This window comes from Sarcophilus harrisii, chromosome 2, assembly GCF_902635505.1.
Source record: "Sarcophilus harrisii chromosome 2, mSarHar1.11, whole genome shotgun sequence".
Classification (NCBI taxonomy): Eukaryota; Metazoa; Chordata; class Mammalia; order Dasyuromorphia; family Dasyuridae; genus Sarcophilus; species Sarcophilus harrisii.
In genome coordinates this window covers 140,690,931-140,718,783 of record NC_045427.1, presented here as the reverse complement: position 1 = coordinate 140,718,783, position 27,853 = coordinate 140,690,931, and the positions used below count along the sequence as shown (strand labels likewise).

Below are 27,853 nucleotides of genomic sequence, written 5' to 3'. Positions count from 1 at the left end.
GCCGGTTTTAGAAAGCCCAGTGAGCGGAGGACTAGAGAGAAGGATGCATGTCCTGCCCTCTCCTCCTGGCTTGCACACAGAGCTGTCGGAACGCCCCCCTGCCCCGACTCCCACCGTCTCTCTCTAGGACTCTGGGTCCCTTTCCAGATGAGGCTCCCGGGAAGCCTGGGCCCCCTGGTCCTCCTGCTGGGGCTGGAGCTGGCCCTATGCAGGGGCCAGGTGGCTTCCCAGTACTGCGGGCCCCAGGGCCAGGCGGAGAGGCTGCATTTTACCGGGCTGGGCAAAGGTCGCTGGCTGGATCCTCAGGCCCGGCCGCTGGGGTCCCTGGATCCCCTCTACAGGATGGTTCGGGGCTTCCTGGATGTGGTGCAGCTGAACCCCTTCCCCGAAGGTGAGGAGGGATTCAGGGCAGAGGTGCCCGGCAGGCTCTGGTTACTCCCTTTACCCACAGGGCCACTCATTTTCTCCCTGGGTCTCTTCTAACTCTGCTCATGTGCCAGCCAGGACAGGAGGGACGCGGACCTCTCGGGTTCTGGCGCCAGCAGGGAGAGAGCTCCCAGCAGCTCCCTCTGCCTGCATAGGCTACCCTCCTGGGGGAAGAGGGACAGAGGTCCCGCTGGCAGAGGGAGCGTCCGGAGATGCCTGGGAAAGCCTCTAAAGTGGCGGGCAGTGTCAGAGTCAGGAGCCGCTCTGGGGGGCTGAGTGTCAGGGTTGCGGTCTCAGGGCCGGGCTGCCCTCATTCTTTCTGCTTTTCCTTTCTGGGTGGAAGGGGAGAACTGTCCCACGGGCTGGGCCCTTGGCTGGAGCCCTGCATCTCTCCCACCTTTGCAGCCCAGTGGTCCCGGTGCCCTGTGTGGTGGAGAAGCAGAAGCTGTGGGTCCCAGGCCACCAGGGAACAGCCCTTGCCCAGTGCCCACATTGGGGAGGCCTGGGTGGGGTTGGGGAGTAAGTTGCTGGAAGAAGAGGGTGTGGGTGACTCTCGGAGTGCTCCCCCACTCCCTCTTTGAGCCCAGTTCCCTGCAGCAGGTCTGGGCAGGACCTTATGGGGCAAGGTGTCCTTTCCATGGCTTGTAGGGTGTGTATGGAGGAGGAGCTCCCCACGCCTCCCGCCTGATTCCCAAAGCTCAGGTTCATTCAAAGCTAGGGAATATCTGTGGTGACTCCAGGCCTGGCCACTGGACCGGGGGCAGGGGTTAGGGAGGTGAGGGGGCGGGTGAGGCCGTGGGGATGATGGTGACCTCTCTCCCTTTTCCATAGGGCTGGTCCGAGTGGCGCTGAACGAACCCTCCTCCGTCAGAACCTCCGATGTGAGCATTAAGGCCCAGGATATTTTAGTGGGGACAGGGGATACATCTCAAGGAATGGCAGGGACAGAGTGGGGTGGGGGGCTAGAATGCTATAGAATCAGGGGATGCTGGAACGAGAAGGAACCCTTCAGAGCCAGGAAACAAAGCCAAACTGGGTTAAGTGACTTGCCCAGAGCCACATAGCTGGGAAGTGTGCAAGGCCAGGTTTGTGAGTCTGGATGCTACCTTGAGAAAGGCTGGGCTTGGGAACAGGAGAGGTCTGGCTTTGGATCTCATCTTCCACAGGCACACTAGCAGTGTGATCATGGACAAGCCTTGGTTTCCTTATTTCTAAATTAAACTCACTTTTTCCTATAGCACTGATCTCATAAGATAGTGAATCAAACAAAAGATCGTGTGTAAAGCACTTCACAAACCTCAAAACATGAAAGCAAAGATCAGCTGTATAGCTGGGCGGTCCAGTGGTTAGTGTGCTGGAGCTGGGCTCAGAAGGCTTGGGTTCTTGCTAGTTTGCCTCTGGGTGAGTCACTTACCCTCTGTTTGCCTCAGTTTCCTCATCTGTAAAAGGGGGATACTTTTAGCACTTAGCTCAAAGGGTGGTAGTGAGGATGAAACTTCAAAACTCAAAATCTTACAAAAATGAGTGTTGCAAATAATCTTTGCGTGTAATTGGGAAAAAAATAAAATACTATTAAGGAAAAAACAAACAAATTTCAAAACATCCCTGAAGTGCACCCCCTTTCTCTCCTCTGACACCATCATCTCCTGGCCCAGGACCTCATCTCCTACCTACTGGTTGCACAGATTGTTTCTAGTGTCTCTGGCCTGCCATCTTCTTCTATTCAGCCACCAAAGGGATTTTCCTAAAGTGTGGGCTGACCACATCACTCTCCTATTCAATAAATGCCGTGGTTCCCTGTCATCTCCAGGATCCATTATGAAACTTTCTGCTCAGTGTTCCAAGCCTCCCTCCAGTCTTCCCCCCTTCCTCTGTTCACCATGATCTAGTGACACCGGCCTCCTTGCTATTCCTCCAAAAAGATCCTATATCTCTGAACTCCAGGCATTTCCACTGGCTGTTGCTAGAAGCTTAGAATGTTCTCCTTTCTTGTGTCTACTTCTTGGATTCCCTGTCCTTCTTCAAATTCCAAATAAAGCCCCATCTTCTATCGGGAGCCCCAGAATCCCTCAAATCCCTCAATTCCAGTGCCTTCTCTCTGTGGTTATTTCCTATTTATCCTGTCTGTAGCCTGTTTGCAGGTTGCTCTCCCATTAGAGCAGGGAACAGAGCCAAACTGGGTTAAGTGACTTGCCCGGTCACAACTGGGAAGTGTCCAAGGCCAGAATTGAACTCATGAGGATGAGGCTTTTGGATTCCAAGCTCAGTGCTCTGTCACTGTGCCTCCTTGCTAACCTCCTGGCATCTAGAGGGCACTTAATAAATGCTTATTGACTGACTACTCTTTGAAAAGCACTTTGCAAACCTTGAAGTATAATGTAGCCTTATTATTATCATCATCTAGTTCAGCACCTTCATTTCACAGCAAAGAAGATGAGGTCTTGGAAGGTACTTGCCCAGTGTTATCTAGCCAGTGAGTGACTGAACAACATTCAGTCATGTTGGATTCTCCAGGATCCATGATGATCTTGGCAAAGATACCAGAGTAGTTTACATTTCCTTTTCCAGTGAATGAAGTGACTTGCCCAGGTTCACACCGTTATTAAGTTTTTGAGGCTGAATTTGAATTTAGGCTTTCCTGAAATTTACAGTCTAGTGCTCAACCCTCTGAACCACCTGCTGTCTCCGTGGTTCCCTTCCCAGGGAAGGCTAACATCCAGGTCTTCTCATTGCCTGTCTCACAGCAAGGTCTCCAGTTCAGTTCCCATTTAGCTCAATCTCCCATTATATTCCCAAGAAGCCAAGGAAGGGTAATTAGGAGTGGATTAAGGATGATACTATCTTAATCTGTTAATTATTTTTGCTAGAATCTGAGGGCTCAGTTCCGTCCAAACTGAGCAAAGGGTGGGGTTATAATATGGGAGTGGGTAGGGATGGGATGGAGGCCTGGATGAGACAGCCAGTCTGTTAATCCTTAGAAATTCTCATCCTTACTGAATGATGTGTAGGGGAAAGGTGGAGGAGTGGGCAGGGCCGACATCTCCCCTCCCTCTCGATTGCCCCTGCAGGTGGTCCGGTATGAGGCTGGCTACGTGGTGTGTGCTGTGATTGCCGCTCTTTTCCTCCTAATCGTGCCCACTGTCGGGTTTTGCTTTTGTTGTTGCCGCTGCCGTCGGCGCTGTGGGGGCCGGGTCAAGGTCGAGCACAAGTCTATGGCCTGTGAGAGGGGCAGCCTCATGACCTTCCTCCTGCTCATCACTCTTCTCCTGCTGTAATCAAGGACCCTCCCTCGGGGACCCTGGAAGGGAAGGGGGGCTGGGCCGGAGGGAGGCAAACTGGGATTATGAGATCTAGGAGGCCCTAGTAACTTCACTTTGGGGGGGATGGAGTGGAGTCGGGGGTTTATGGCTCCTCTAATGCCTGGTAAGGGCCTTGGAGACTTCCCCTAACCTGCTGTGGACACTGACCACAGCCTTCCCCTTCCCCTCTGCATTAGGACTGGTGTGGTCTGTGCTTTCATTACCAATCAAAGGACACATGAGGAGATGGGCCCCGGGGTCCGGGCTGTGCCTGGGATGCTGAACTCCCTCCAAGGCCTGGTCTCTGACGTCCCCAAGGTGAGCACTAATCCTTTCTTTTGCCACAGTAGCAGGTGGGCAGGGGGACAACCAGATGTTGCAGGAGGCCAGGGAGGCAGCCAGCTGCTGTTTAGGAGCTAGTTAGTGCCTATGCTAGATCCAGTGGGCAAATTACCTTGAGAAAGGCAATGTTCCCGGCCAGTCCAGATGCTGGGATAAAGCAGGAATGGTGGGGTTCTCTAGGTAGGCTTGGGGGAGTTAAAGATGCCAGTCTGGATCTGGTTTTCCCTCTGCCTCTCTAGGAGCTGCAGGCAGTGGCTGACCAGTTCTCCATCCCTCAGAATCGCGTCTTGGATGAATTGGATGGTAAGGGCTTGAGGGCCTTGGACCCTGGAAACCCGCAGGTCTGGGCTGCTCAGGAGCCCGGTGCCTTCTCAGGCTCACAAAGTAGTAACTAACTCCCAGGGAAGAAGGGGCTGCCTTTGGGAAGCTCCCACAAAGCTGATGCCCCCAAACTCCTACTGGGGAGTCTTGGTCCTTGGACCCTGCTGGCTCTGTCCTCCTCTTCTACCTGTGCTCTGTCCCAAGGTCTGTTTCCCTGTAAAACTGCTCGTTGTCTCCTACCCCCAGGTGTTGGTGTAAACATTGGCAGCACCATCCATACCCAGCTCAGGGGCACGGTGTATCCCATGCTAGCCTCTCTACACAGACTCGGCCAAGGTAATAACTGTCTGTATGGGCGGGGGTGTGGGCAAGGGTGTTAGTGAGAGTGTGTGTGTGTGTGTGAGAGAGACAGAGAAACAGAGATAGAGACAGAGAGAGACAGAGAAAAAGAGAAAGAGAGAGAGAGAGAGAGAGAGAGAGAGAGAGAGAGAGAGAGAGAGAGAGAGAAAATATGGATGTGTGTGGATAATATGGGTATGTTGGTGTATATGAGAAATTTGTAGAGGAAGAAGGGAGTAGAGTGTGAGTGAGAAAAGGCAGAAAGGTCTTTTTTTTGTTCATGAAGCACAGTGTTGGATTCATAAGTTCTGAGTTCTAATTGAAATTGAGACAGCTAATAACTGTGTGATTCTGGGAAAGTCACTTAACCACTCACCCTCAGTTTTCTCATCTGTAAAATGAGGATAATAATAGTACTTACCTCCCAGGGTTGTTGTGACGATCAAATAATATATTTATTTGTGCAACAAGCTTGGGAAGAATTGTATAAATGTCAGGTATTTGATGATGATGATGGTGCGTTAATTGGCCTCTAAAATCAAGCCTTTGGGTAAATCTGTTGTCCTCCCCTCCCACTTCAGACTTGCAAGTTTCTTTGGACCACCTTCAGCTACTCAACTCCAGCACAGTCTATCTACAGAATCACCAAGAGCCCCTGGGGTCTTCTCTGCAGGACCACAGGCACAAGCTTCTTTCCCTGCTCCAGGACGCCCAGTGCCAGGGCTGTGCCAGTGTTCTGAGTCACAGCCAGCTTCTGGAACTGGGGGCCAATTTCAGCCAGGTGGTTATCCGAGGGCCAGCACCACAGCAGTGGGGCTCGGACCTCATTGTGGTGGGTTGGGGAGCATGGGGGGAGTTGGTGAAGTGAGAAAAGTAGGAGTAGACTGATGGCAGCTCAGTACTCTCATGATTGAGGTGGGTCATTGAGTGGAACCAGAATGAGACTGAGGAGGAGAGACTTAATTCTGCTCTCTGTCTTCTAGTTTCACCAGTGCCTTATCTTCCTTATCACTTATCTTCCAGGTTGGGTTTAATGACTCAAATCAGTCAATCTCCAAACATTCATTTCCCTTTCCTTATTTCTTTCTACTTTCAAATCCTTGCCTCAGACCCTTACTCACTGTGTACACTTGGAAAAGTCACTTAATTTCACTCAGCCTCAGTTTCCTCATCTGTAAAATTGATATAATAATTTTGATATTGAATTAGGATGATAAAATTATATTTAAAGCAATTTATAACCCTTAAAGTGCCAGGGATTGAGCCCATGATTTCCTTGATATAGGTAAATTCTGGATGGAGAAATTCCTTCTATAGTCCTGTAGAAATATGAGTTGTTAATTATTCTTGTATTTTGGACGATCTCTTCCTGCTGCTTTCTGCTGTGCCTGGCTCTAGAATCTTTGAAGGAGAAGATTTGGAGCTAAAAGTGATCAGAGACATCATCTATCTAAGCCTCTTATTTTTAGAAATGATGAAAAAAAGTGTCTTATCCAGAATTTTATCAAGTAATAAATAGGAGATGTATACCAGAACTCAGTTTCCTCTTCCCCCATTTAGTAGTATTTTTTTTCTCCCAATTACAAGTAAAGATAATTTTCAACATTCATTTTTGTAAGATTTTGAATTTCAAATTTTTCTTCTCTCCCTTCTCTCCCCAAGAAAGCAAACAATGTGATATAGCTTGTACATGTGCAATCATTTTAAACATATATCCACATTAATCATGTTGTGAAAGAAGAATTGGTACAAAAGGGGAAAACCACAAAAAGGAAAAAACAAAAAACACAAAAAAGTGAAAATAGTAGGCTTTGATCTGCAATCAGCCTCTATAGTTCTCTCTCTGGATGTGGATGCTACTTTCTGTCATGAGTTTTTGGGAATTGTTTTGGGTCATTGCATTGCTGAGAAGAGTCAGTCATAGTTGAAGATAGTACAATGTTGCTGTTACTGTGTACACTGCTCTGATTCTGCTCATTTCACTCAGCATTAGCTCATGTATGTCTTTCCTGGTTTTTCTGAAATCTGTCTGCTTATACCACAACTTGCAGAACTTAGTTTTTCTAAATCCAAATCTAGTGTTCTCCCTTATAGGTTGGATTTAAGCTGCCCATCTCAGTCTTTTTGTGTCAGGATCCCTTTACACTATTAAAAATTAATGAGGATTCCTCCCAATAGAGTTTATGTATTTGAATTTGAATACAGAAAATATAACTACTAATATTTGCTGCATTTGAAATTAAAATGTTTTAATATTATTGTGAAGATAATTTTAATCTTATGGATCCCCTAAGAGAGCCTCAAGGATCCCTAGAGTTCCTCAGGCCACACTCTAAAAACTGCTGGACTAGATAATGTCTGAGGATTTAGGTATTGGGTTTTAAATAAACATTTTGTTGATTATCAATTCTTTTTTTTCCCCATCTAAGTCAAGGTCATGTAAGGAAAGTGTCTTGACCTTAGGATCATAGATACTTTCAGGACAAAGCTGATTTGAGGAAGGGAAGTGAATTTACCTCTATGAATTTTCTAACATTTTGATTTCAGGTACCTTCTGTGATTAGCGTCCTCCAGAAGTTGAAGGGTGTCCCAGAGGCTAATTTTTCCAACATGGTTCAGAAGGTGTGTATCTTAGGGGGTGAAAAATGGGATTAGACTTGAGGAAAATGGAATTCCTGTGCTTTTTTTCTTGGTTCTGAATCTTCCTAGTCTTACTTTCTTGCTTTTGGGGAAAAGTCTTCAGGCTTGGATGAGACGTGCTACAAAATGCTTTAAAATCTTTGGATTCAGCTAACAGCACTCTTAGAACTGGGGCAGGAACAATTCCCTCTAATCTGAAGGGAGTGACTTCCTCTTCTGCTCCTTTTTAGGATAACAGCACCTTCAATACACTCCCACTTCTAACAGCTATGGAGACAGCAGATATAGTTCAAGGTGAGCAGTCTTTCCCCAGAAGGGATCCAGGGAAGGCTCCTACTCCTAACTTATAGGGAGGCATGAATTTCTGTGGGCCACGGTGACCAGCTGCCACAGGAGCCATAGTTCCCACAGGATCTCCTATGAAAAATTTTTCTAGAGAGGATTAGCAAAGGGTGGAATAATGTCTAATGGTAGAAAGAACGCTGTGGGGTTTTGTTCCTATCTTCTTCACCTTATTGGCTGTGTGACCTCACCAAGCATGACCCTTCCAATCCTTGGTTTCCTCATTTATAAAAAGGGGATAATGTCCATCCTGCTTACCGCAAAGGGATTTTATCAGGTCCAAGGGAGACAATTCATGTGAAAGCACTTGATAAACTTATATAAGGTGGGAGGTGGGGGCTTTCCCTTGATAAATTCAGGGTGCTATCAGGAACATGAAAAAGAAAAATATCTTCTATATAGGCTCCAGGGTTAAAGCAAGACAGAAACATGAGTCTGTATTTGTTATTGTTATCTCACCCCTTTCCTTGCAGAGCTGAAGGAAGAAGTGACCCACATCCCAGAGCAAGTGAGGGGCCTGTCTGAAGGCTTCCCAGGCTCTGAGGCTGCTGACCGCTGGAGGCAGGCTCTTGCAGAGGCAGAGAATAGTAGCAGACCATACCTACATATGATCCAGAAATATGAGAGATACAGGTATTGGGTGAGTTGGGGGAGGGCAGATCCAGCAAGTAGTGAGAAAATACAGGTGCCCTCCTCCCCCACTCCTTGCCTATTCACTCAGGGCTCCAGTGTCTGCGTGCTCATGCTTAACATCCTAGATTTAGCTATTCCCACCCTCCAGTGCTTATTCATCCCTTTCCCTCACAGTCAGCCTCCCCTAGTACTTCAATCCTCAAGCCCCATGAGTCCTATGCAATATTCATTTTTTCCCTCAGTCCTTGAAATAAGATATATCAGTTTCCCTTATCTTTAGGGTGCCTCTAAGGTTCTTTTGTGTCCTAAAATCCTACATTTTTGTAGTTTCCAAATCAGGAACCAAAGGTTTAGGATCAATTCCATTCATGTACTTAAATACATGTACATCCAGGGTCAGTCTTTTTCCTCTTCCTCTGGCACTGTACCATTGGCATTGCTCAATATGTTTCTCCCTCCATGGTCTGTGAAAGAACAAGGGCAAGTTCATTTTCTTCAAGACCTCTTAGATACTGACTGTCCCCATCCCTTTCCTGGTAGGTGGATTGCAGGCTATGTGCTGTCCTCGGTGGTCCTTTTGGTGGTCATCTGTAACCTGCTGGGTCTCGGTTTGGGCCTGTGGGGAATATCTGCCAGAGAAGACTCCAGCCACACAGAAGCCAAGGGAGAGGCTGGGGCCCAGTTTCTCATGGTGTAAGTATGAGCCACAATGGGGTGGGATAAAACAATAAATGGGTTTGGGTTACAAGGGCTGTGGGGGAGGATCCTGGCCCCTCCAGCCCCTCCTGTGTCCCAGGGAGTGGCTTCCCTGCTCCACAAGGTACCCTATGTGAGATAGGGGAATCACCTGGCGTCACTGTGGATCCTGTTGTGAATTTGGTGACCATCTTAGTCGGGCAGCTCATATACAGATCCATGTAAGTCTGTACAGTCTCCATGGTCTTTTTTATTTATTTGGTCCCATCTGGCTCGTGGAGCTGGCCAGATGGTAGTAAAGGGGCCAGCAGTTCATGGATGGTTTGATTCTCTGCTCTGTCCTTCTCTCCTATCCAATAGTAAAAGCTGCCCCCTTCCCTGCTCCTTCAGATCCTCCATTCTTCCCTTCCCTGTTCCTCACAACCTCTCAACATGATCCTTTCTCCCCACCACTCCCGCCCCCCAAAAACAAAGAAACAACACGTTATAGATAGTCACTGACTTCTGTCTTAGTTTGGCCCTGGGTGGATTGAATTAAGTTTGCTGGAGGTCATCCCTGATCAGCATGTGGCTAGTTGAGTATCCTGGGCAGTTTCTAACTCCATGGTTGCCTGAGGAAGGGTGGGAAGAAACATGTTTGGGCCAGAGGAGAGGGACAAGCCAGGACCAACCTCTTGATCCCCTGCTCTGTGTTTTCCATAGGGGTGTAGGCTTAAGCTTCCTTTTCTCTGGACCCTTCATCCTCCTGATCTTTGCCACCTTCCTCCTGGGGGGCAACATCCAGACGCTAGTGTGCCGAAGCTGGGAGAGCCAGGAGCTGTACCAGGTAAGGTCTGGCCCGGGGATCGGGCCTGGCCCTTGTCTCATGGAATAAATGGAGAATAGGCTTCCAAAGCTTTTGGCCCAGAGGTTGGGTGTAGGAGAAACAAGCTGGGAGACCAATAGGAATGCAGGATGGAAGAGAGTGAAAAACAAACCCAGAAACACTAGAGATAGGGAAAGACAAAGAGACGTTAGTAGCGGCTGGAAGTGAGGGAGACTTGGGCAGAAATCCTAGAAGGCCCTGGGTGAACTCCTCGTTATCTTATTGTTGAAAACAAAGATAAGAAGTGGTTTCATTATACTCATAAGCTAATACTCCTTCCTTGAAACTGAGAACAGTGACTAGAGGGCCGATACCCAATTTGTCCCCGATTTGTAAGCCCAGGAATTGGTGGAAATTTCATTGTCTATAGCTAAGACTTTCCTGTGGCCTGGGAAGCTGCTTGTGGGAGAAGTTAGAAACAGGATTTGAAATCGGGTCATGATTAAGGGCATCACTGTGTGTTATCCAATCACTAGTCCAAGGAAGCCGGGACTTGGGAGAACTGGGGTCTGTCTTAATCATTACTCGAGAATTCCTTACTCCCTTTCATGTGTAGTTTGCTGACACTCCAGGGAACCTGCCGCCATCCATGAACCTGTCCCATCTCCTGGGTCTCAAAAAGGACGTCAGCATCCCCTCTGCCTATCAGTGAGTGTCTCCATCAGCGTCTCGGCCTTCTGGGGACTGGGGAGGGGAGCTGTAAGAAATGGGGTAAGAAATCAAGGGGAAGGTTAACCCCACTCTCATTGCTTGCTGCTCTCCTAGGCAGTGTAAGAAAGGTGCTGCTCTCTGGAAAGTTCTCCAGCTTAATGGCTCCTATGATCCCGAAAAGCACCTGGACATCAATAAGGTAAGAAACCTCTAAAAACTAGCACAGCAGGATTCTGACCCCCTCTCTTCTGGAGCTTGTGTTGACTCCTGTCAATCAGTAGTTGGGGGGAGCACTAATGGGGCCCCATTCAGAGAGGATCTCTGCATTCAGCCCTGTATCTGAGCTAATACCTGGGCCCAAGGTTACCAGTCCCCTGGCTGCAATGCAACTAGGGTGAGGACTGGACAGCCAGGGGTTGGCCATGGTTAGAAGAAGAGGGAGACTTATGAGGCACTGGAATAAGAGAGGCAAGTCTTGTTGTAGAATAAATACTGGGATTGGAGGCAGGCTAATCCAACTCTTGCCAACTACACTCTGTGGGATTTAGGGCAATTTTTTCTCTCTGAACCTAATTTTCCTCATTTATAAAATAAGAGAATTGGAGTAGATCTTTAAAGATCAAAGGAAATAATATATGTAAAGCCCTTTGTAAATTCTAAAGCACTATATAAATGCTTGCTATTATTATATCTAAGGTCTTTTCATGCATTGGTAGCATATGACTTCAATAGCATGGCGGGGGGCCAGGTGCTGAATGGAGAGCAAAGGAGTCCCAAGAAAGGGACCCCGAGAGTCCTTGTAGATGATCAAAGTGGGAGTCAGAAGTCCTGAATTCTTTTTCCTTCCCTACTCTGACTGTATGATATTAGGCAAATTACTTAACCCCTCTAGGCCTCTGTTCTCCACCTATTAACTGAGAGATTTAGGTTAGTTCTTCCCAGCTTGGTGGCTCAGTAGAGAAAGCCCTGGACCCTGAGTTAGGAAGACCTGAGTTCTGTTACTGCCTGGGCAAGTTACTTAACGTTGTTTGCCTTAATTCAAAATGCAAACTGCTCCAGAATCTTTGCCAAGAAAGCCCCATGGATGACATTGGTGTAAGAGCAGCTAAACAACAACAAGACCTCTGTTCTCCATCTGTTAACTGAGAGATTTAGGCTAGCTCCTCCCAGTTCTTAGATTATATGTTTCCATAAAATTTAATTAACATGTAAAGTGCTTTGTGAGTCATAAAACACTAAATAAATGTTAGTTATTATTATTAGTACTACTACAAAATGCTTATTCACTGGATTATAAACACTTTCTTATCTTCTCTGAGCTTTAGTTACTTCATCTGTAATGTGGGGGTGTTAACACCTATGGTATTTTACCTCACAGGGTAATTTTGAAGTTCAAATGGGTGGTGAGATATGCAAAGAATTTTGTAAACCTCAAAGTGCTATGTAACAGTCAATTCTCCTCTTCTTCCTCTTCTTTTTTCCTCCTTTTTCCTCCTCCTTCTTTCTTCTCATCTTTCTCCTCCTTTCCTTCCTGCTCTTCTTCCTCTTCCCTCTCAAAAGAAAAATCAGAACAAAAGGGAAAAACCATGAGAAAAAAACAACAAAAAGTGAAAATAGTATATTTTGATATGCATTCAGACTTCATAGTTTTTTTCTCTAGATGTAGATAGTATTCTTCATCAAGGGTCTTTTGGAATTGTCTTGGATTATTCAATTGCTGAAAAGAGCTAAGTTTATCATAATTGATCCATTGTACAGTGTTGCTGTTACTGTGTACAATGTTCTCCTGATTATGTTCACTTTGTATCAGTTCATGTAAGTATTTCTAGGTTTTTCTGAAATCCACTGCTCATCATTTCTTATAGCACTATAGTATTCCATTACATTCATATAACATAACTTGTCCAATCATTCCTTACTTTCTGATCATCCATTTATTTCTAATTATTTGTCACCACAAAAACAACTGCTCAAACATTTTTGGTACATGTGGGTACTTTTCCTTTTTTATGATCTTTTTGGGATACAAACCTAGTAGTACTATTGCTAGATCAAAGAATACACACAGTTTATACCCCTTTAGGCAAAAATCCAAATTACTCTGCAGAAGAGTTGTATTAGTTCACAACTGCACCAACAATGCATTAGTGTTCCAATTTTCCCACATCTTCTTCAACATTTATCATTTTCCTTTTCTATCATTACTAATTAACCAATCTGAAAGGTGTGAAGTGGTAACTTAGAACTTTCTGATTGACTTAAATAATTTTCTGATAATTATTGCTGTCCTATAATGGCTGCTTCCTGTGACTTATTAAGTTTTTTTCCTCCTAAACTTTCTTAAGACCATTCAATTTATAAGTCATAGGATTATAGAATTAGAGCTGGGAAGAAACTTAGGGGTTAATTATTCTGACCTTTCTTTTTTTTTTATAGATGAGCTAATTGAGACCCACAGAGGTCCTGTCACTGGTTCAAGATCACACAGATAGCAAGCGAGGAAGCTATAATTTGAGTCCAGCTTCTCTGACTCTTAATCCATTGTTTTTACAATTATGACACAGGGGGAGGAAACTGAAAGATTCAATGACCTCTTGTCTGAGGTCAGACAATAGTGACAGAATTTGAATCCAGATTTTTTGACTCCAAGTTTAGTAATCTTTAGTATTCCAGTAACTGATGACTTAGTTTGTGTGCATGTCATAGTTTTATTGACTGTTAGAATTGGGAGGTATCTGAGAAATTATCTGGTCTAGCCCCCTAATTATATAAAAGAGGAAACTCAGTCTCAGAGAAGGGACTGACTGAAAGTTAAAAAAAAAAAAAACAACTTTCCAGAAGATAATTAGGAGCCTGAGAAAGAAAAAGAAGGAAAATCAATCAATTCCCCAATACTTAGTAAGCACTTACTATATGACCCTCCGTGCTAAGCAACAGGATTACAAAGATAGAAATGAAATCATTCCTGACCTCAGGGAGCTTATGTTTTATTGGGAAAACAACATATTTATATAGAAACATACATAAAATAAAGAAAAGGTCATTTAGATGTAGCTAACAATTAGCAGGATAAAAAGAAGCCTCATGTAGGAGGTGACCTTTGAATTGAAGTTTGGCAAAAACTAGGAATTCTAAGAGGCAGGGGTGGGGAGGGGAGGGTTCCAGAACTGTGTGAACAAAAGCAAGAAGATCAGTTTCATTGGACTGTGTCATGCATGAAGGAATGTGGTACATAATGAACCAAGAATAGGAGGTTGGAAAGGTCTTTAAAAATCAGTCAGGTTGCATCGTGGATAGAACAACTCTGGAATCAGGAGATCCTGAGTTCCAATCCAGCCTCAGATACTTACTGTATAACCCTGGACAAGTCGCTTAATTTTGATTGCCTCATAAATAAATAAATAAATAAAAGTTAGAGCCTGTCTTTAATTCTAGAAGAGAGAAGAAAGAGATGTATGGGATACTGCTGGGACCCCACTATAGATGGGGTACATGGTCCAAGGGTATTGGATATGTGGGTGAACTGGGGATGATGGAAGAGGAGATCAGAGGGGATAGTCCTTTCCCTGGTTACCTATAGGCTCTCTATGCCTGTTTTTCCTTTTCCTAGTATACTGCCCGACTGCAAGAGGAGGTGAGAAAATTTAGAGTCGATATGAAAGATCTGGACCTTCTCAATGAAGCTGCAAAGAGAGATTTAGAAGCCTTCAGAAGCAGCGGGATTGAGAAGATTGACTACCCCAGCTTCCTGGCCCAGGTCAGCCTGCTGCCCTCCCATCATACCCTATCCTCTTGGGGCTGCCTCCAGCTCTTCAGTACCTCGGCTTGTTAACTCTGATCTTGGATGAAAGGTCTTTGATCTTCAGCTTCTAGAGTTTAGACTAGATGATCTTCTGCAGCCTCTTCCACCTCTAGAGTTCATAATCCTATAAAACTGTGACATCCTAGTCTGAGATGCTCCTGAATAGATAGCCTACAATATTAGAGCCGGAGGGTTCTTGAGCTTCATGTCAGAGAGGCAGAACTTGGAGTCATGAAAGCTTGGCTTGGAGCCCACTCCAGATCCTTACTTTGCCCCGTGTGACCCTGGACAAATTTCTTTATGTCTCAGAACCCCCTGTGGGGTTAGTAAAATTTGCAAAACCAACCTTACAGGATTATTGCACAAAAAAGTGCTTTGTAAACCACAAAGCACACAAATGGGAGCTGTTACTATCAGCTGACCCCTTTGCCTCATTTTAGAGATGAGAAAATGGAAGTCCAGGGATCCTTTTCTGTTGCATTCATAAAGACCTAAAAGATCTTTCTACTAAATTCTGTTACTGGCTATTGAATTGAATCAAAGAATGTCAGAGCTGAAAGGGATCTTAGGGACCATCTGGTCTAACCCAAATCTGGACAAGCATCTTTTCTACACCTTTGAAAAATGGTCAGACTGTTTCTTCTTGAAGACAGCAGGAGAGGGAGGCAAACTCATTACTTTCTGAAGGGAAGGGGAGACGGGTGAGGAAGGGGTAGCCTGTGGTACTTTGGGATAGCTCTAATTATTAACAATTTTTTCTTATGTCAAGCCTGAGTAAATGTACTTCTCCACAATTTAAGTGTTGGAGATAAAATGACAATAGCAAAACAGCCCCTGCCCTCATTCTACTGGGGAAATACAACGTTAATATAGTTAAATACATTAAAAATGTATGCTAAGTAATTTGTGGGAGAAAGAGCAATAAACACTTGTGAGTAATCAGGCAGGCCTTCCTCCCTTCCCCCCACTGGAGCTGAGCCTTGAAGGAAGCTAAGAATTAGGGGCAGAGTGAAGAAGAAATGCATTCCTAGGCATAGGAGACAGACGGTTCCAAGGCATGACAATGGGAAATGGATTGTTGTGTACAATCCAAATTGAGTATATATATATATATATATATATATATATATATATGTAATTTGTATATATATTTATATTTGTAGATATAAAAATAATATAATATATAAATCCAAATATACAATACAATACAAAGTCTGCCAGTTTTCTTGGAACATAAGAATATGATAAAGAAATGATGTTCAGAAAACCTGAAAAGACAGGTTGGAGCCAGATTGTCAAGGTCTTTAAATGTCAGAAGTATTTAATTCATTTATATTCAAGAAGATTGGAAGCCAATGGAGCCTTTTAAGATTTTTTTTTTATTTAATAGCCTTTTATTTACAGGTTATATGTATGGGTAACTTTACAGCATTAACAATTGCCAAACCTCTTGTTCCAATTTTTCACCTCTTACCCCCCACCCCCTCCCCCAGATGGCAGGATGACCAGTAGATGTTAAATATATTAAAATATAAATTAGATACACAATAAGTATACATGACCAAACTGTTGTTTTGCTGTACAAAAAGAATCAGACTCTGAAATATTGTACAATTAACTTGTGAAGGAAATCAAAAATGCAGGTGGGCATAAATATGGGGACTGGGAATTCAATGTAATGGTTTTTAGTCATCTCCCAGAGTTCTTTCTCTGGGCGTAGCTAGTTCAGTTCATAACTGCTCCATTGGAAATGATTTGGTTCATCTCGTTGCTGAGGATGGCCAGGTCCATCAGAACTGATCATCATATAGTATTGTTGTTGAAGTATATAATGATCTCCTGGTCCGGCTCATTTCACTCAGCATCAGTTTGTGTAAGTCTCTCCAGGCCTTTCTGAAATCATCCTGTTGGTCATTTCTTACAGAACAATAATATTCCATAATATTCATATACCACAATTTATTCAGCCATTCTCCAACTGATGGGCATCCACTCAGTTTCCAGTTTCTAGCCACTACAAAAAGGGCTGCCACAAACATTTGTGCACCTATAGGTCCCTTTCCCTTCTTCATAATCTCTTTGGAATATAAGCCCAGTAGTAACACTGCTGGATCAAAGGGTATGCACAGTTTGATAACTTTTTGAGCATAGTTCCAAACTACTCTCCAAAATGGTTGGATTCGTTCACAACTCCACCAACAATGCATCAATGTCCCAGTTTTCCCGCATCCCCTCCAACAATCATCATTATTTTTTCCTGTCATCTTAGCCAATCTGACAGGTGTGTAGTGGTATCTTAGAGTTGTCTTAATTTGCATTTCTCTGATTAATAATGACTTGGAGCATCTTTTCATATGACTAGAAATAGTTTCAATTTCTTCATCTGAGAATTGTCTGTTCATATCCTTTGAAGATTTTTCAATTGGAGAATGGCTTGATTTTTTATAAATTAGAGTTAATTCTCTATATATTTTGGAAATGAGGCCTTTATCAGAACCTTTGACTGTAAAAATATTTTCCCAGTTTATTGCTTCCCTTCTAATCTTGTCTGCATTAGTTTTGTTTGTACAAAAACTTTGCAGCTTGGTATAGTCGAAATTTTCTATTTTGTGATCAGTAATGATCTCTAGTTCTTCTTTGGTCATAAAGTCCTTCCCCTTCCACAGGTCTGGGAGGTAAACTATCCTGTGTTCCGCCAATGAAGCTTTTTGAGCAGGGCAGTCACATGATCAGACTGATGCTTAATATATGTGTAGAGTGGATGGGACAGGAGAAGCTGGAGACAGGGAGACCTGTTAAGAGGCTATTGCATAGCCTGTGGTGTCTGTGTAAATAGAGAGAAAGAAACAGATGTGAGAGCTGTTGAAAAGATAGAATCAGTAAGACCTGGACACTCCTATTTGCGTGTGGGGGTGAGGAAGAGTAAAGAGTCAAGGGTGACTCTGAGGTTATAACACTGGATGAATAACCTGAAGGATACTGGTCTACTTAATACAAGCAAAGAAATTAGGAAGAAGAGAGGGTTTGGGTTTGATTTTTTTTTTGTGGGGAGTGTGAAAAAAAAAAACCAACTAGTTTTGTTTAGGACATAGTGAGTTTCAGATGCCTATGGAACATCTAGGCATCCTGAGGGAGAGACAGGCAGCATATACTGGGGTCATTCTACCTCTCCTCCACCACTGCTTCTTCTCAGATCCCACTGGAGACAGCCCAAGACCCAGCATCCTAGAACCCTGGGAATTGCATATGGCTTGTAACCAAAACCTTTTTTATATGCTGTCTTTCCCTATAAGAGGGGAATCCCCTTACCTTATGAGCTTTTGGGGAGATTTTCTATTTGTATCCTTAGTCCCTGGAAGGGAAGCGCTTAATAATTTTTTTTATTCATTCATTTATGCATGCAGAGCCTCAGGAGAGCAATTCAGGCTAGAGATAATAGATCTTGGGAGTCATCTGCATAGAGATAAAAGTTGAACCCATAAGAGCCAATGAGATCACTCACTGAGATAGCCCAGAGAGAAGAGGACTCTGGATGGAGCCCTGGGTACCTAAAGCATAAGTACATATGTAGACGGGTGGGGATGATGTTCCCTCAGTAGAAGACATTCAAGAAGAATGGCAGAAAGGCAGGTAAAGAACTAGATCAGATCACTGTTATGAAAACCTATAGCAATGAGAATATCCAAAGGAAAAGGTCATTTATAGTGTGGGATCATGAAAAGACAGAGAAAAAGTCTCTGGATTGCACAAACAAGAGATTACTGGTAAGAGATCTAATAAACAGAGGCTTGGCTTGGGAAGTCCAGGAAGACCTGAATTTTTTTCTTATATTATACTAGCTATGTGACCATGGATAAGTCAAAACTTTTCAGGTTCCAACAGTTCCTCAAGATGGCAAGTTAACAGACAAGTTGACAATCTGTATGATGGAGGAAGCTTAAAAAAATTCTTTTATTTTTAATTTATGGAATAAAACAAGCCTCCTCATAATATGGAGGCTTACATAAAAAAGATGATTGTACACAGAACTTCTAATCTACTACTCACAACTTGCCATTCTTTTCAAACACATACTAAATTATCATGTAAAATTTTTTTCCTTTCTTATCTTTGTACCAGAATTTCCTTATATTTGATGGTTCAGGAACAGATTTTCATTTTTAAAGGATGAATAAATTAATAGTGATACATTCTTATTTCTGGGGAGGGAAGAAGAGGTGAAAGTACTACATTTAGTAATGGAAGTGATTGAAAAAATCTTTAAAGATATCTTTTTAAAAATTGTTTTTTTTTCTGGTTATATATATATACATTAATTTTTTATTATTATAACTTTTTATTGACAAAACATATGCATGGGTAACTTTTCAACATTGACCCTTGCAAAAACTTCTATTCCAACTTTTCCTCTCCTTCCCTCCATCCCTTCCCCAAGATGGAAGGTAGTCCCATACATATTAAATAATACATTAATTTTTAAATACATATTTCTTTATGAATCATGTTGAGAGAGAAAAATCAGAACAAGAGAAAAAAACAGAAGAAAAAGAAAAAAGTGAATATAGCAAGTGTTGATTTACATTCAAATCACAGTTCTCTCTCTGGATGCTGATGGCATTTTCTATCCAAATATCTCAAAGATATCAAGTTTTTTGTTTTTTTTTTAAGAGGGGCCATTGGTAACCTTGGAGAATGTTAAATGGTGTTTGGAAACTAGATTGCAAGGGGTTGAGAAGTAGTGAAAGAAGAGGAAGTGGAATCAAGTGGAATGTTGACAGCTTTTTCACAGCTAGGAGTTTGGCTGTAAAAGGAAAGAAAAGCCTTTAGTCCATTGTTCCTAATTCTGGGACCAAGAAGAAAAAGTCCAATTTCTCTTTCACATGACAAGTCTGCAAAGGCTGGAAGACAGTTACCTTATTTCGTATAGTATTTTTGTTTTCAAGCTACACAGCCTCTTAATCTGTCCCAGAGCTTCTTGCTAGCCCCATATACTGTGCTCTAGAAGTGCCCCAATCCCGGTCTCCACTTCTAACTCTTGCCTGCCTAGGCTATAGCAGCTGGGAAATCGCTAACTCTCGACATGCCTAAATGTTATAGTAGAATGTCCAAGAGACTAGACATGGGAGCAGGAGAGAAGGTAGAGAGGGAGCTCTTCTCAATGTTAAACTGCTGTTCTGTCCCTTCAGGTCCACAAGCCAGTATTGAAAGTTGACATCTTGAAGCTAATCAAAGAACTGGAGAAATTGGGTCAAGCCCAGGTAAGCCTGGACTCAGGGAAACAGAGGATTGGGGAGGGATAAGAGAAGGCTTAGGAAATAAATGGGGAGAATTTCCCTAACAGGGAGACCTGGAGAGCTTGAGGCCATAGAGCTTGCTGGGGAAAGGTGGGATAGAAGAAAGAACCGTATATTTGGAGCCAGAAAATTTGAGTTTTAATCCCAATTCTTCATTTCTAATGGTTCAAACTCAAATGAGTCATTTAAGAGGCCTCTTAAAAGGTAAAGGTTGAGGCCTTTCAAAGCACCTTCCTAAGGATGCTGAGAGTTTAATCTCAGGTCTACCACAGATAGCTCTCTAACTCTGGACAAGTCTTTTGTCCGAGTTTCCAAGCCTCAGTTTTTTCATCTGTCAAAAGAGGATTTTTTTCCCTGGTTAATCTATCTCATAGCTTTGTTATAAGAGTCAGGCAAATAATAAGCTTGAAAATGCTTTGAAAAAGAGGAAAGACCAATAGACTTGTGATGAAGAGAGTCATCTGCATCCAGAAAGAGGACTATGGGGATTGAATGTGAATCACAACACTGTATTTTCATCTTTTTTGTTGTTTGTTTGCTTTTTGCTTTCTTTCTCATTTTTAAATTTTTGATCTGATTTTTCTTGTGCAACATGATAATTGTGGAAATATGTTTAGAAGAATTGTACATCTTTAACATAAATTGGATTAGTTGCTGTCTAGGGGAGGGGATAGGGGAAAGGAAGGGAGAAAAATTTGGAACACAAAGTTTTGTAAAGCTATCTTCGCATATATTTTGAAAATAAAAAAAGTTATTATTAAAATTTTTTAAAAGCAATGAAAAAAGAAAATGGAAGGATCACAATATTGCTGTTATTAAGGGCAGCTAGGTGGGACTCTGGGCTTGGAATTAGGAAGACTCAGCTGAGTTCATAACTAGCCTCAGATATTTACTAAATGTGTGACTCTGGGCAAATCATTTAGCCCTGTTTGTCTTGGTTCATCATCTGTGAAATAAAAGAAGGAAATGGCAAATCTCTCTAGTGGCTTTGCTAAGAAAACCTCAAAATAGGGTTATGAAGAATCAGACTTGATTACAGATGACTGAAGGACAGCAACGGCATTGCTTTTATTTCTTTCCCACTCCTCCCACTTCTGTTCCCGATCCCTCCAGACTGAGTCTGCCCTGGGGCAGCAGCTGAAGCAGGAGGCTCAGACCTTGCAAGCTCTTTACCAGGAGAAGATCCTTCTTCAGCAGGCCCATGCGGTGAATTCAGGGACCTGGGGAGATGGGGGAAAGAGGAGGGACACAGGAGGCATGAAATTATACTCAAATGAATGGCTAGAATCCAAGATCCCTTAGAAACAAAAATATAACATCTTCTATTTGGCATTTAAGGCCCTTTAGAATCTGGCTCATTCATACCTTTCCAGGCCCCTCACACTTTAGCCTGCTTCTTGCACTCTACAATCTAGTTACAGCCGGATAGCTGTTCCTTAAGCATCCTAAACTTCATCTCTGGCCTGTGCCTTTGAATGGGCTGTCCCTTCTGCCTGCTCTTCTTCTTTTCTGTCTTCTGGCTTCCCCAGCTCCCTCTGCTCATATTTCGCCTTCTACAGGTGTCCTTTGAATCTTTAAAGCTTTTGATTTTTTCCCAAGATTACCCTTCATTTACTTTGTACAATATTTTGTTGTTTGCAAATTGCAATTGTTTCCACCATTAGTAAGCATGTTTTTCTTGAAGGAAGGAATCATTTTTATATTTCTTTGTAGACCCTGTATTTAGCTGGCACATAGTAAATGCTTAATAAATGCTTGTTCACTGACTGACTTTTCACTCTTTCATCACTCCCATTCTTTCCTAAACAGGTGGCATTGAATCGTAGTGTCCATGCTCTGTCAGCATCTGCCTCAAACCTCCAGGTTCTGGGTTTGGGGTGGGGATGTGGAAGTCAGGGGTTTGGGATGCCTACTGCCTCTAAGACAACTGGGGAGTGACTGGGAGGGATGTCAGAGAGGAACTCTAAGACTGCAGATACTAGTGGGAAAAGCCTAGGGGGGAACGGGAATAACCCCCATGCTCTACCTTCCTGGAGTAGAAAGTGAGGGAGGTGAAGGAGATGTCACTCACCTGAGGAACAGGGTCCCTAGGTCAGCATTTTGAAACCAGATCTCCCATCCTCCTTACCCTCAATTTGTGTCCCTCTGCCATCCCTCAGCTGGTGGTTTCAGAAACTCTGGTTAATGCAAGCACCCTGAAAACTGAGCTTCCTGTCCGGGCTCACTGGATTTTGAGGAATGTGAGTGAGAAGGAAAGGTCAGAATTTGGGGACCTGAAACACGGTGTGGGGTGGGGAGGGAGAAGAGAAGGGTGAGCTGTATCTCATCCTGACACTGGGCATATAATTTATGGATTCTAGCGTCTTCTTGTTACTCTAGAATCTTGTATCCCTACTTCAGTACTGCCTCTAAAGGGCAGTTCCTGGGCTGTTTGAGATGATGGGTCTCAAAGCTAAAGGTGCACTTTTGCAGTTCTTTCTAAGAAACAGGTGCCTGTCTTCACAGGAAAGTGAATGCTTCCTGAATCGAGAACTGGCATACTTCAATCAATACGGGGACTGGGCTAGAGAAATGGTGAGTCATGGGGACCCAGGCAGCCGGGAATCACTTCTGAAGTAATCTTTCCATTCCCATTTCCTCACCTACCAATCCTCTCCACAACTGCTGCTATCAGATTCTTTGTGCAGAAAATGAATCAGTCACAAGCATTTAAGTGCTTATTATGTATCAGATACTATGCTAAGCATGAGGGATACAACAAAAGAAGAAATAAAGCACACAATCTTTTCTCCCACAAAAGTCATTGCCTTCAGGGAGCTCACATTATATCAGGGGAGACAACATCAAAAAAAATGTACATGTAAGATATATACAGTGTAAATGGAAGTCAATCTCAAATGAGGGCACTAACAGTGGGGATGATTGGGAAGAGTCTCCTGCAGCAGATGGGATTGGAACATGCTCACAAATTCTCTATGGAGCCTCCCTGCCTGCAGGATCAAGTCCATATTCTCTAGCTTGGCATTCAAGGCCATCCAGTTTGTCCCCAGGTACCCAGTCAATCTTATTTCCTATTACCCTCTACACAAACCCTTTCCGGAGTCATTCCCCCTAAATCCCACCTTGGGCCTTCACATCTCTTTGCCTTCAGTCTTTGTGAGGAGCTCTTGATTTGGAGACAGAAAATTTGGGTTTGAATTTATGCTCCAATGTTGCTTGGGGGGTTTCTGGCAAGTCATTTGACTTATTGACATCTCATTTTCCTTCCAGAGTGTAAGAAAGGTTAGCTAAGATGACCCCTAAGGTCTTTCTAGCTCTAAATATTATGATTTTAGTCCCATCTTCTCATTTTATAGCTGAGAAGATCAAAACCTGGAGAAATGGGAACTAATTTACCAAAAGTCACATAAGCAGAGGATTGTAGAGCCTGAAGCAGAAAGAGCATGGAAGTGGACTCAGGTGGGGGGGAGAATCTCCTGATTTCTAGCTTAGAGCTCTTTCTCCTAAGTTGTGCCAGGTCTAGTTGTGGTCTCACTGTTTTATAGATGGATGAATTGTCACCTAGCCAACACTGTGATCTTCCAGAGCATAGAAACAGTGTGTGTTTGTCTTTTTTATTTCCCAATCATAGCAACTGACATAGAGATGGGCAGACTCCGGGAGATGCCCAACAGATACTGTTTTGAGCAGAAAACCAGGCAATGTGCCTCCTTGCATATGTTTATGCATGAGAGACAATCTGGCATGTCAGAAAGCACATGGGAGTCGGAGAGGGGAGAAGAGATCTGGATTCCCATCTTTGCTCTGATACGTAATAGTTGTGTAACTATGGGCAAATGACTGCATCTCTCAGCCTCAGTTTCCTCATCTACAGAGGAGTCAAGGAATATCAGGGTATAGCTGTAAGATTGCAATAGCAAATGCGATCAAGGATGGCAAATGTTTTACACACCTTAAAATACCATATAAATGTTTATTAGTCTTATTATCATATGTTATATATCTATGTATATCTTTATATGGCTCTGCATATAACCATATTTATGTGTACATGGTGATCTATTTGTGTCTCTGTGAATGTTTTTACCCTACAAATCCTCACGTCCCTATATGTATGGGTGTATTTATGGTCATTCTCTTGCCCAACAAATATGCAAAGGAGCAGCTACTGCGTGTCAGGGGCTATCTGTGATAAAAGATTAATAGTCTCTGTCCTTGTCTTATAGTTGAGAGAAGATAATTATTCAATTAACTACAATATTAAGCACTATAAGATAAATGTTGTGTAAGTGGCACAAAGTGGTTTAGGAACTCAGAAATGGCAGAGATCGCTTTTAGCCTGGGAAATAAGAGAAGACTTCTTGAAGGAAGTGACTTTGATATAGTCCTTGATGAATGGGTTAGAATTTTGGCAAGTGAAGATTTGAGGTGTAAGAATATAATATTAGTAGCAATAACATAATTTTTTAAAGAAGGGATGATTTTTGTCTTTGTCTTGCCAACTCCAGCATAATGTTTGGTCTCTGGTAGGAGCATAATAATTATTTGTTGAATAGTATTGAATTGGGTTAGGGGAGACATTCCAGTCTCTTTCTGTCTCTCTGTCTCTCCCTGTCTCTCCTTCCCTCCTTTCCTCTTTCTCTCCTTCCCTCCCTCCCTCCTTCTTTCTTTCTCCATCTTTCTGTTTCTGTCTCTGTCTCTCTCTCCCTGCCTTCCTCCCTCTCTCTCCCTCCCACTCTCCTTCTTTCTTTGTCTCTTTCTCTCTTTTTTCTCTCTCTGTCTCTCTCTCTTTCTGTCTCTGTTTCTGTCTGTCTCTCTCTGTCTCTCTCTTACTCTCTGTCTCTCTGTCTCTCTCACTCTGTCTGTCTCTCACTCTCTGTCTCTTTCCTATCTCTCTCAATGCATTTGTGTTTTGCTTTTATGTGGTGGCATATTGTTGTTTGTCAAGGAGTAGGAGTAGAAGAGGAAGGAGGAGACAGACAGACTCTTGGAGGTTGCTACGATGTGCAATCTTTGGATTAGGGTCCCAGGACAAAAATGGTCAGGGAGGGGAGATGAAATCCTTAGCCTTAGCCAAAGTAATCTATGCCAAGGACCTCTTAAGGTATTCTTGGCGCTGACTGAGTGCTTCTGCCTACTCTTAGGTTTCTGGACATTTCTTAGGGAATTCCCTCTCCCCTCTCAATGGAGCACTTTTCTGTGGATATTAGGGTTTTGTTGTTATTGATGTTTTTCCCATGGGAGCATTAGAAAGGAAGAAGAGAAGGAGAATAGAGACCAGAGGACCCAGGTCCCCTCCCATAACTTCTCCCTAGTAATCTTGTCTCTATAGGTAACGAAGCACATTGCCACTTGCCAACCCCTGTCTGGGGCACTGGACAACGGCCGGGTGATTCTATGTGACCGTATCGCTAATCCCTGGGTAAGTGGGCATCTTCCTCATAAAACCAAATCAGGAAGTAGAATGTCCATAATGTGGAGGGCACAGTGGGAATGCAAAAAAAGCATAAAGTAGCTGCTGCTCTTTAAGAACTTGTATTCCAGGTCTCCCTCCTCACCTGATATGATGCTTGCCCATCCTTGGGTTCCTGCCCCAGAACCATTGCCCTCCCCCTTCCCTTTCCCCCCTCCTTCTGAGGCTGTGCCCAGGACATGCCAGCCAAGGCATTGCCATGGGTATGAAACAAGAAGGTGGTGAGATAACAGGACCAACAGGAGAGTGCTCCAAGGTGGAAAGGGATCCAGAAACCACCAGCCTGTAATGACTATTTAGCCTCCACTTATTCCTTCTCCTGGGGCTCCTCATGGATCTCCAGGGACTTTCCTCTGCTATCTGCGTTCACTTCAGTTCTCCCAGTAGCTGGGGATGGTTGTTCTGGGTTGGTCCCGGGGGTTAAGTGGACACTTTTCACTTGTCTGAGCCTGTGTGTTTCAGAATGCCTTCTGGTTCTGCCTGGCCTGGTGCACCTTCTTGCTTATTCCCAGCATCATCTTTGCCATCAAAACCACCAAGCACTTCCGACCTATCAGAAAACGCTTAAGGTGAGCTGTTAATGAGATCCCAGGATGAGAGTCACTTGGAATCCTTTTGTCTGGTCACTGACTTCCAGTCATGGCCCTAAGACATCCCAGAAAGAAATTCAGATCTTACTGAGCCACAGGGTCACAAAGGTTTTCTATAGGTCTGACCCACCTGGCCTTTTGCTGCATTTATCCCACCCAAGGGCAAGGGCTGCCATTCTTCTGGGGGAGAAAGTGGGCTGGCTCTCTTAGCTTCTTGTCCTCAGACTCCTGGAGATGAAGGGGGGTGAGAAATGAGACTCCCTAACATCCTTCTCCTGGCCACAGCTCTACCAGCTCTGAGGAGACCCAGCTTTTTCACATCCCCAGAGTCACGTCACTGAAACTGTAGGATCCAGGGTAAGGAGAAGGATTTCTCTGTATCCCAGGAAGAGGAGCTTGGAAGAATGAGCCCTGAGCAGTAGGGATCACAGAAATCGTGCTTCCCTGGCATGAAGTCCTACTGGGAGAGGGAGGAGGGAAGCAAAGGAGGGGCTTTGTCTGAGCATCCCTGGGGTTGGGGGTCTGGTGCTCTAGGGAAGCTTGAGCTCATCTTCCCCAGCCTTATGTAACCATTGCTAAGGAGCCCCTTTCACAAGATTTCTTTGCTCAGCCATTTATTTTCTCCTCCTTCAATCTTTAGCCTTAAATAAAAGACTTTTTTTTTTATATTTTTATAAGTGAAATCAATCCCCATTTCCTTAACCCAATTTTATTGCCCTTCAGTGGACCATTTTGGACCCTTCAGTTATCTGTATACCACATTAATTCAGCCTAGAGATTTCCCCAAACTACTTCTATTTACCCTTTGGGACCTAGATTTGTACCTATTCACACTACCTTCTTCATCTTAATGTTGCTGCTCCTGCATCTTCCTTCAGCAATCCTCTACTCACTTTGGCTCCCTTTTACTCTCCTCCCCTTCCCATTCCAGCCCTGTAATCTAGCCCCATTCATTTACTCATTCATTCATTCATTCAAACATTTATTATCAACTGTGTTGCAAGGCACTATGCTAGACTCTCATGATACAAAGATGAATATAGTACAGGCACTGCCCTTGCTGGTGGGCAGTGTAAAATCTATTAGGAGAGAGGATACATGTATATGCCCAAAGTAGAAAGGTACACACTAAATGCAGAGAGATCACATCTGGCTGAATGGAGTGGGAAGATGAAGGAAGATTTCATGGAGGAAATGACAAGAGTTGAACCTTGAAGGATAGGGTTTCAACCGTCTTTCTTGCCCTTCAGCCCATCCCCTTCCTCCATGTATAACCTCATTGCCCCCCTCTTTTTCTTTGCTCCCTCATTTATTCACTCCTGTTTTCTTTTCCATTGGTTCCCTGTAGATATATTTCTCCCCCAGTCCCAAGTCCCTCTTTCCTCTCCCCTGTACCTTTAATCTGCTTAGTTGTCCAAATTTATAGAACCAGTCCCTAGGCAGGAGACTCTTTCTCTTCCAGCAGAGGAAAAATAACCTAGGAGGAGCAGAGCTTTCATCATGGAAGAAGTAGGCTGAGCAGAGGACAATTTAGCTTCCCCTGTCTAGGCCTCCAAGATTAGGTAGTGCAGCCCTGTCCAGTCCTGATGATTCTGTTTTCTTTGCAGCTTCTGGGAGGGCCTGGATTTTTTTCCCAGACTACCCTCGCCTGCCCACTGCCAGAGGGTGAGGTGCAAGCTGCTGATCTCAGAGGGGAGGAGTCCTGTCAGCTTGGACGCCTGTATCACTTGCCAAGAAGCTGCCAGTTTTTGGGTTGCCAAGATAAATCTTTACTACTCCCTCAGTTTTGCTGAAAGCACTTCCTAGGAAGGGGACCTGGACTTGGGGTGAGGGGTGCTTCCATGGACTGTCTTCCTCCAAGGTTGCTCAAGAGTAAAAGGGACCTGGTGGGTTTGAAATGGGGCTCAGGCTCCTTGGCTTCTTTCTGGTTTTTTCCTCTTGCTGTGTGACCCAGAACCATGCCCTCCTTTCTCTCCAACTCCTTTTTTCCCCTTTCCCCTCCCCCTCTTTCTTTGCCCTTTTCCTTACTTTCCCCATCCCCATGTGCCCACCCTGTATGTGACTCCGTGTGCAGCTGGAATGTAGAGGAGGAAGGTAGCAGATGTACCTTTGAACCAATAAAGTGTTTTCACTTTCCTAA

At 43.8% G+C, this 27,853-nt stretch overlaps 1 protein-coding gene across 2 annotated transcripts; it reads left to right on the top strand.

The window, feature by feature from the left end:
• PROM2 (prominin 2) lies at window positions 1–27,853 on the top strand. 2 transcript variants are annotated; one of them, XM_003758112.3, is made up of 24 exons: window positions 1–391; window positions 1,258–1,307; window positions 3,495–3,697; window positions 3,923–4,043; window positions 4,307–4,370; window positions 4,635–4,724; window positions 5,309–5,508; window positions 7,275–7,349; window positions 7,598–7,661; window positions 8,183–8,342; window positions 8,883–9,035; window positions 9,741–9,864; window positions 10,460–10,551; window positions 10,669–10,753; window positions 14,165–14,311; window positions 19,543–19,614; window positions 20,764–20,856; window positions 21,460–21,513; window positions 21,810–21,890; window positions 22,156–22,224; window positions 24,983–25,072; window positions 25,586–25,692; window positions 25,999–26,070; window positions 27,321–27,853. In XM_003758112.3, exons 1-23 carry the CDS (start codon window positions 148–150, stop codon window positions 26,060–26,062), a joined length of 2,502 nt encoding a protein of 833 aa, XP_003758160.1. In that variant the 5' UTR covers window positions 1–147; the 3' UTR covers window positions 26,063–26,070; window positions 27,321–27,853. The 2 variants fall into 2 exon arrangements, with proteins under 2 accessions (XP_003758160.1, XP_031806818.1); XM_031950958.1 differs by lacking the exon at window positions 25,999–26,070.

Coding starts and splice junctions, on each gene's coding strand:
- PROM2 (XM_031950958.1), top strand. CDS start 148: ATGAGGCTCCCGGGAAGCCTGGGCCCCCTGGTCCTCCTGCTGGGGCTG. Junction 9,865..10,459: donor AGAGCCAGGAGCTGTACCAG/GTAAGGTCTGGC, acceptor TTTCATGTGTAG/TTTGCTGACACTCCAGGGAA. Junction 10,754..14,164: donor AGCACCTGGACATCAATAAG/GTAAGAAACCTC, acceptor TCCTTTTCCTAG/TATACTGCCCGACTGCAAGA.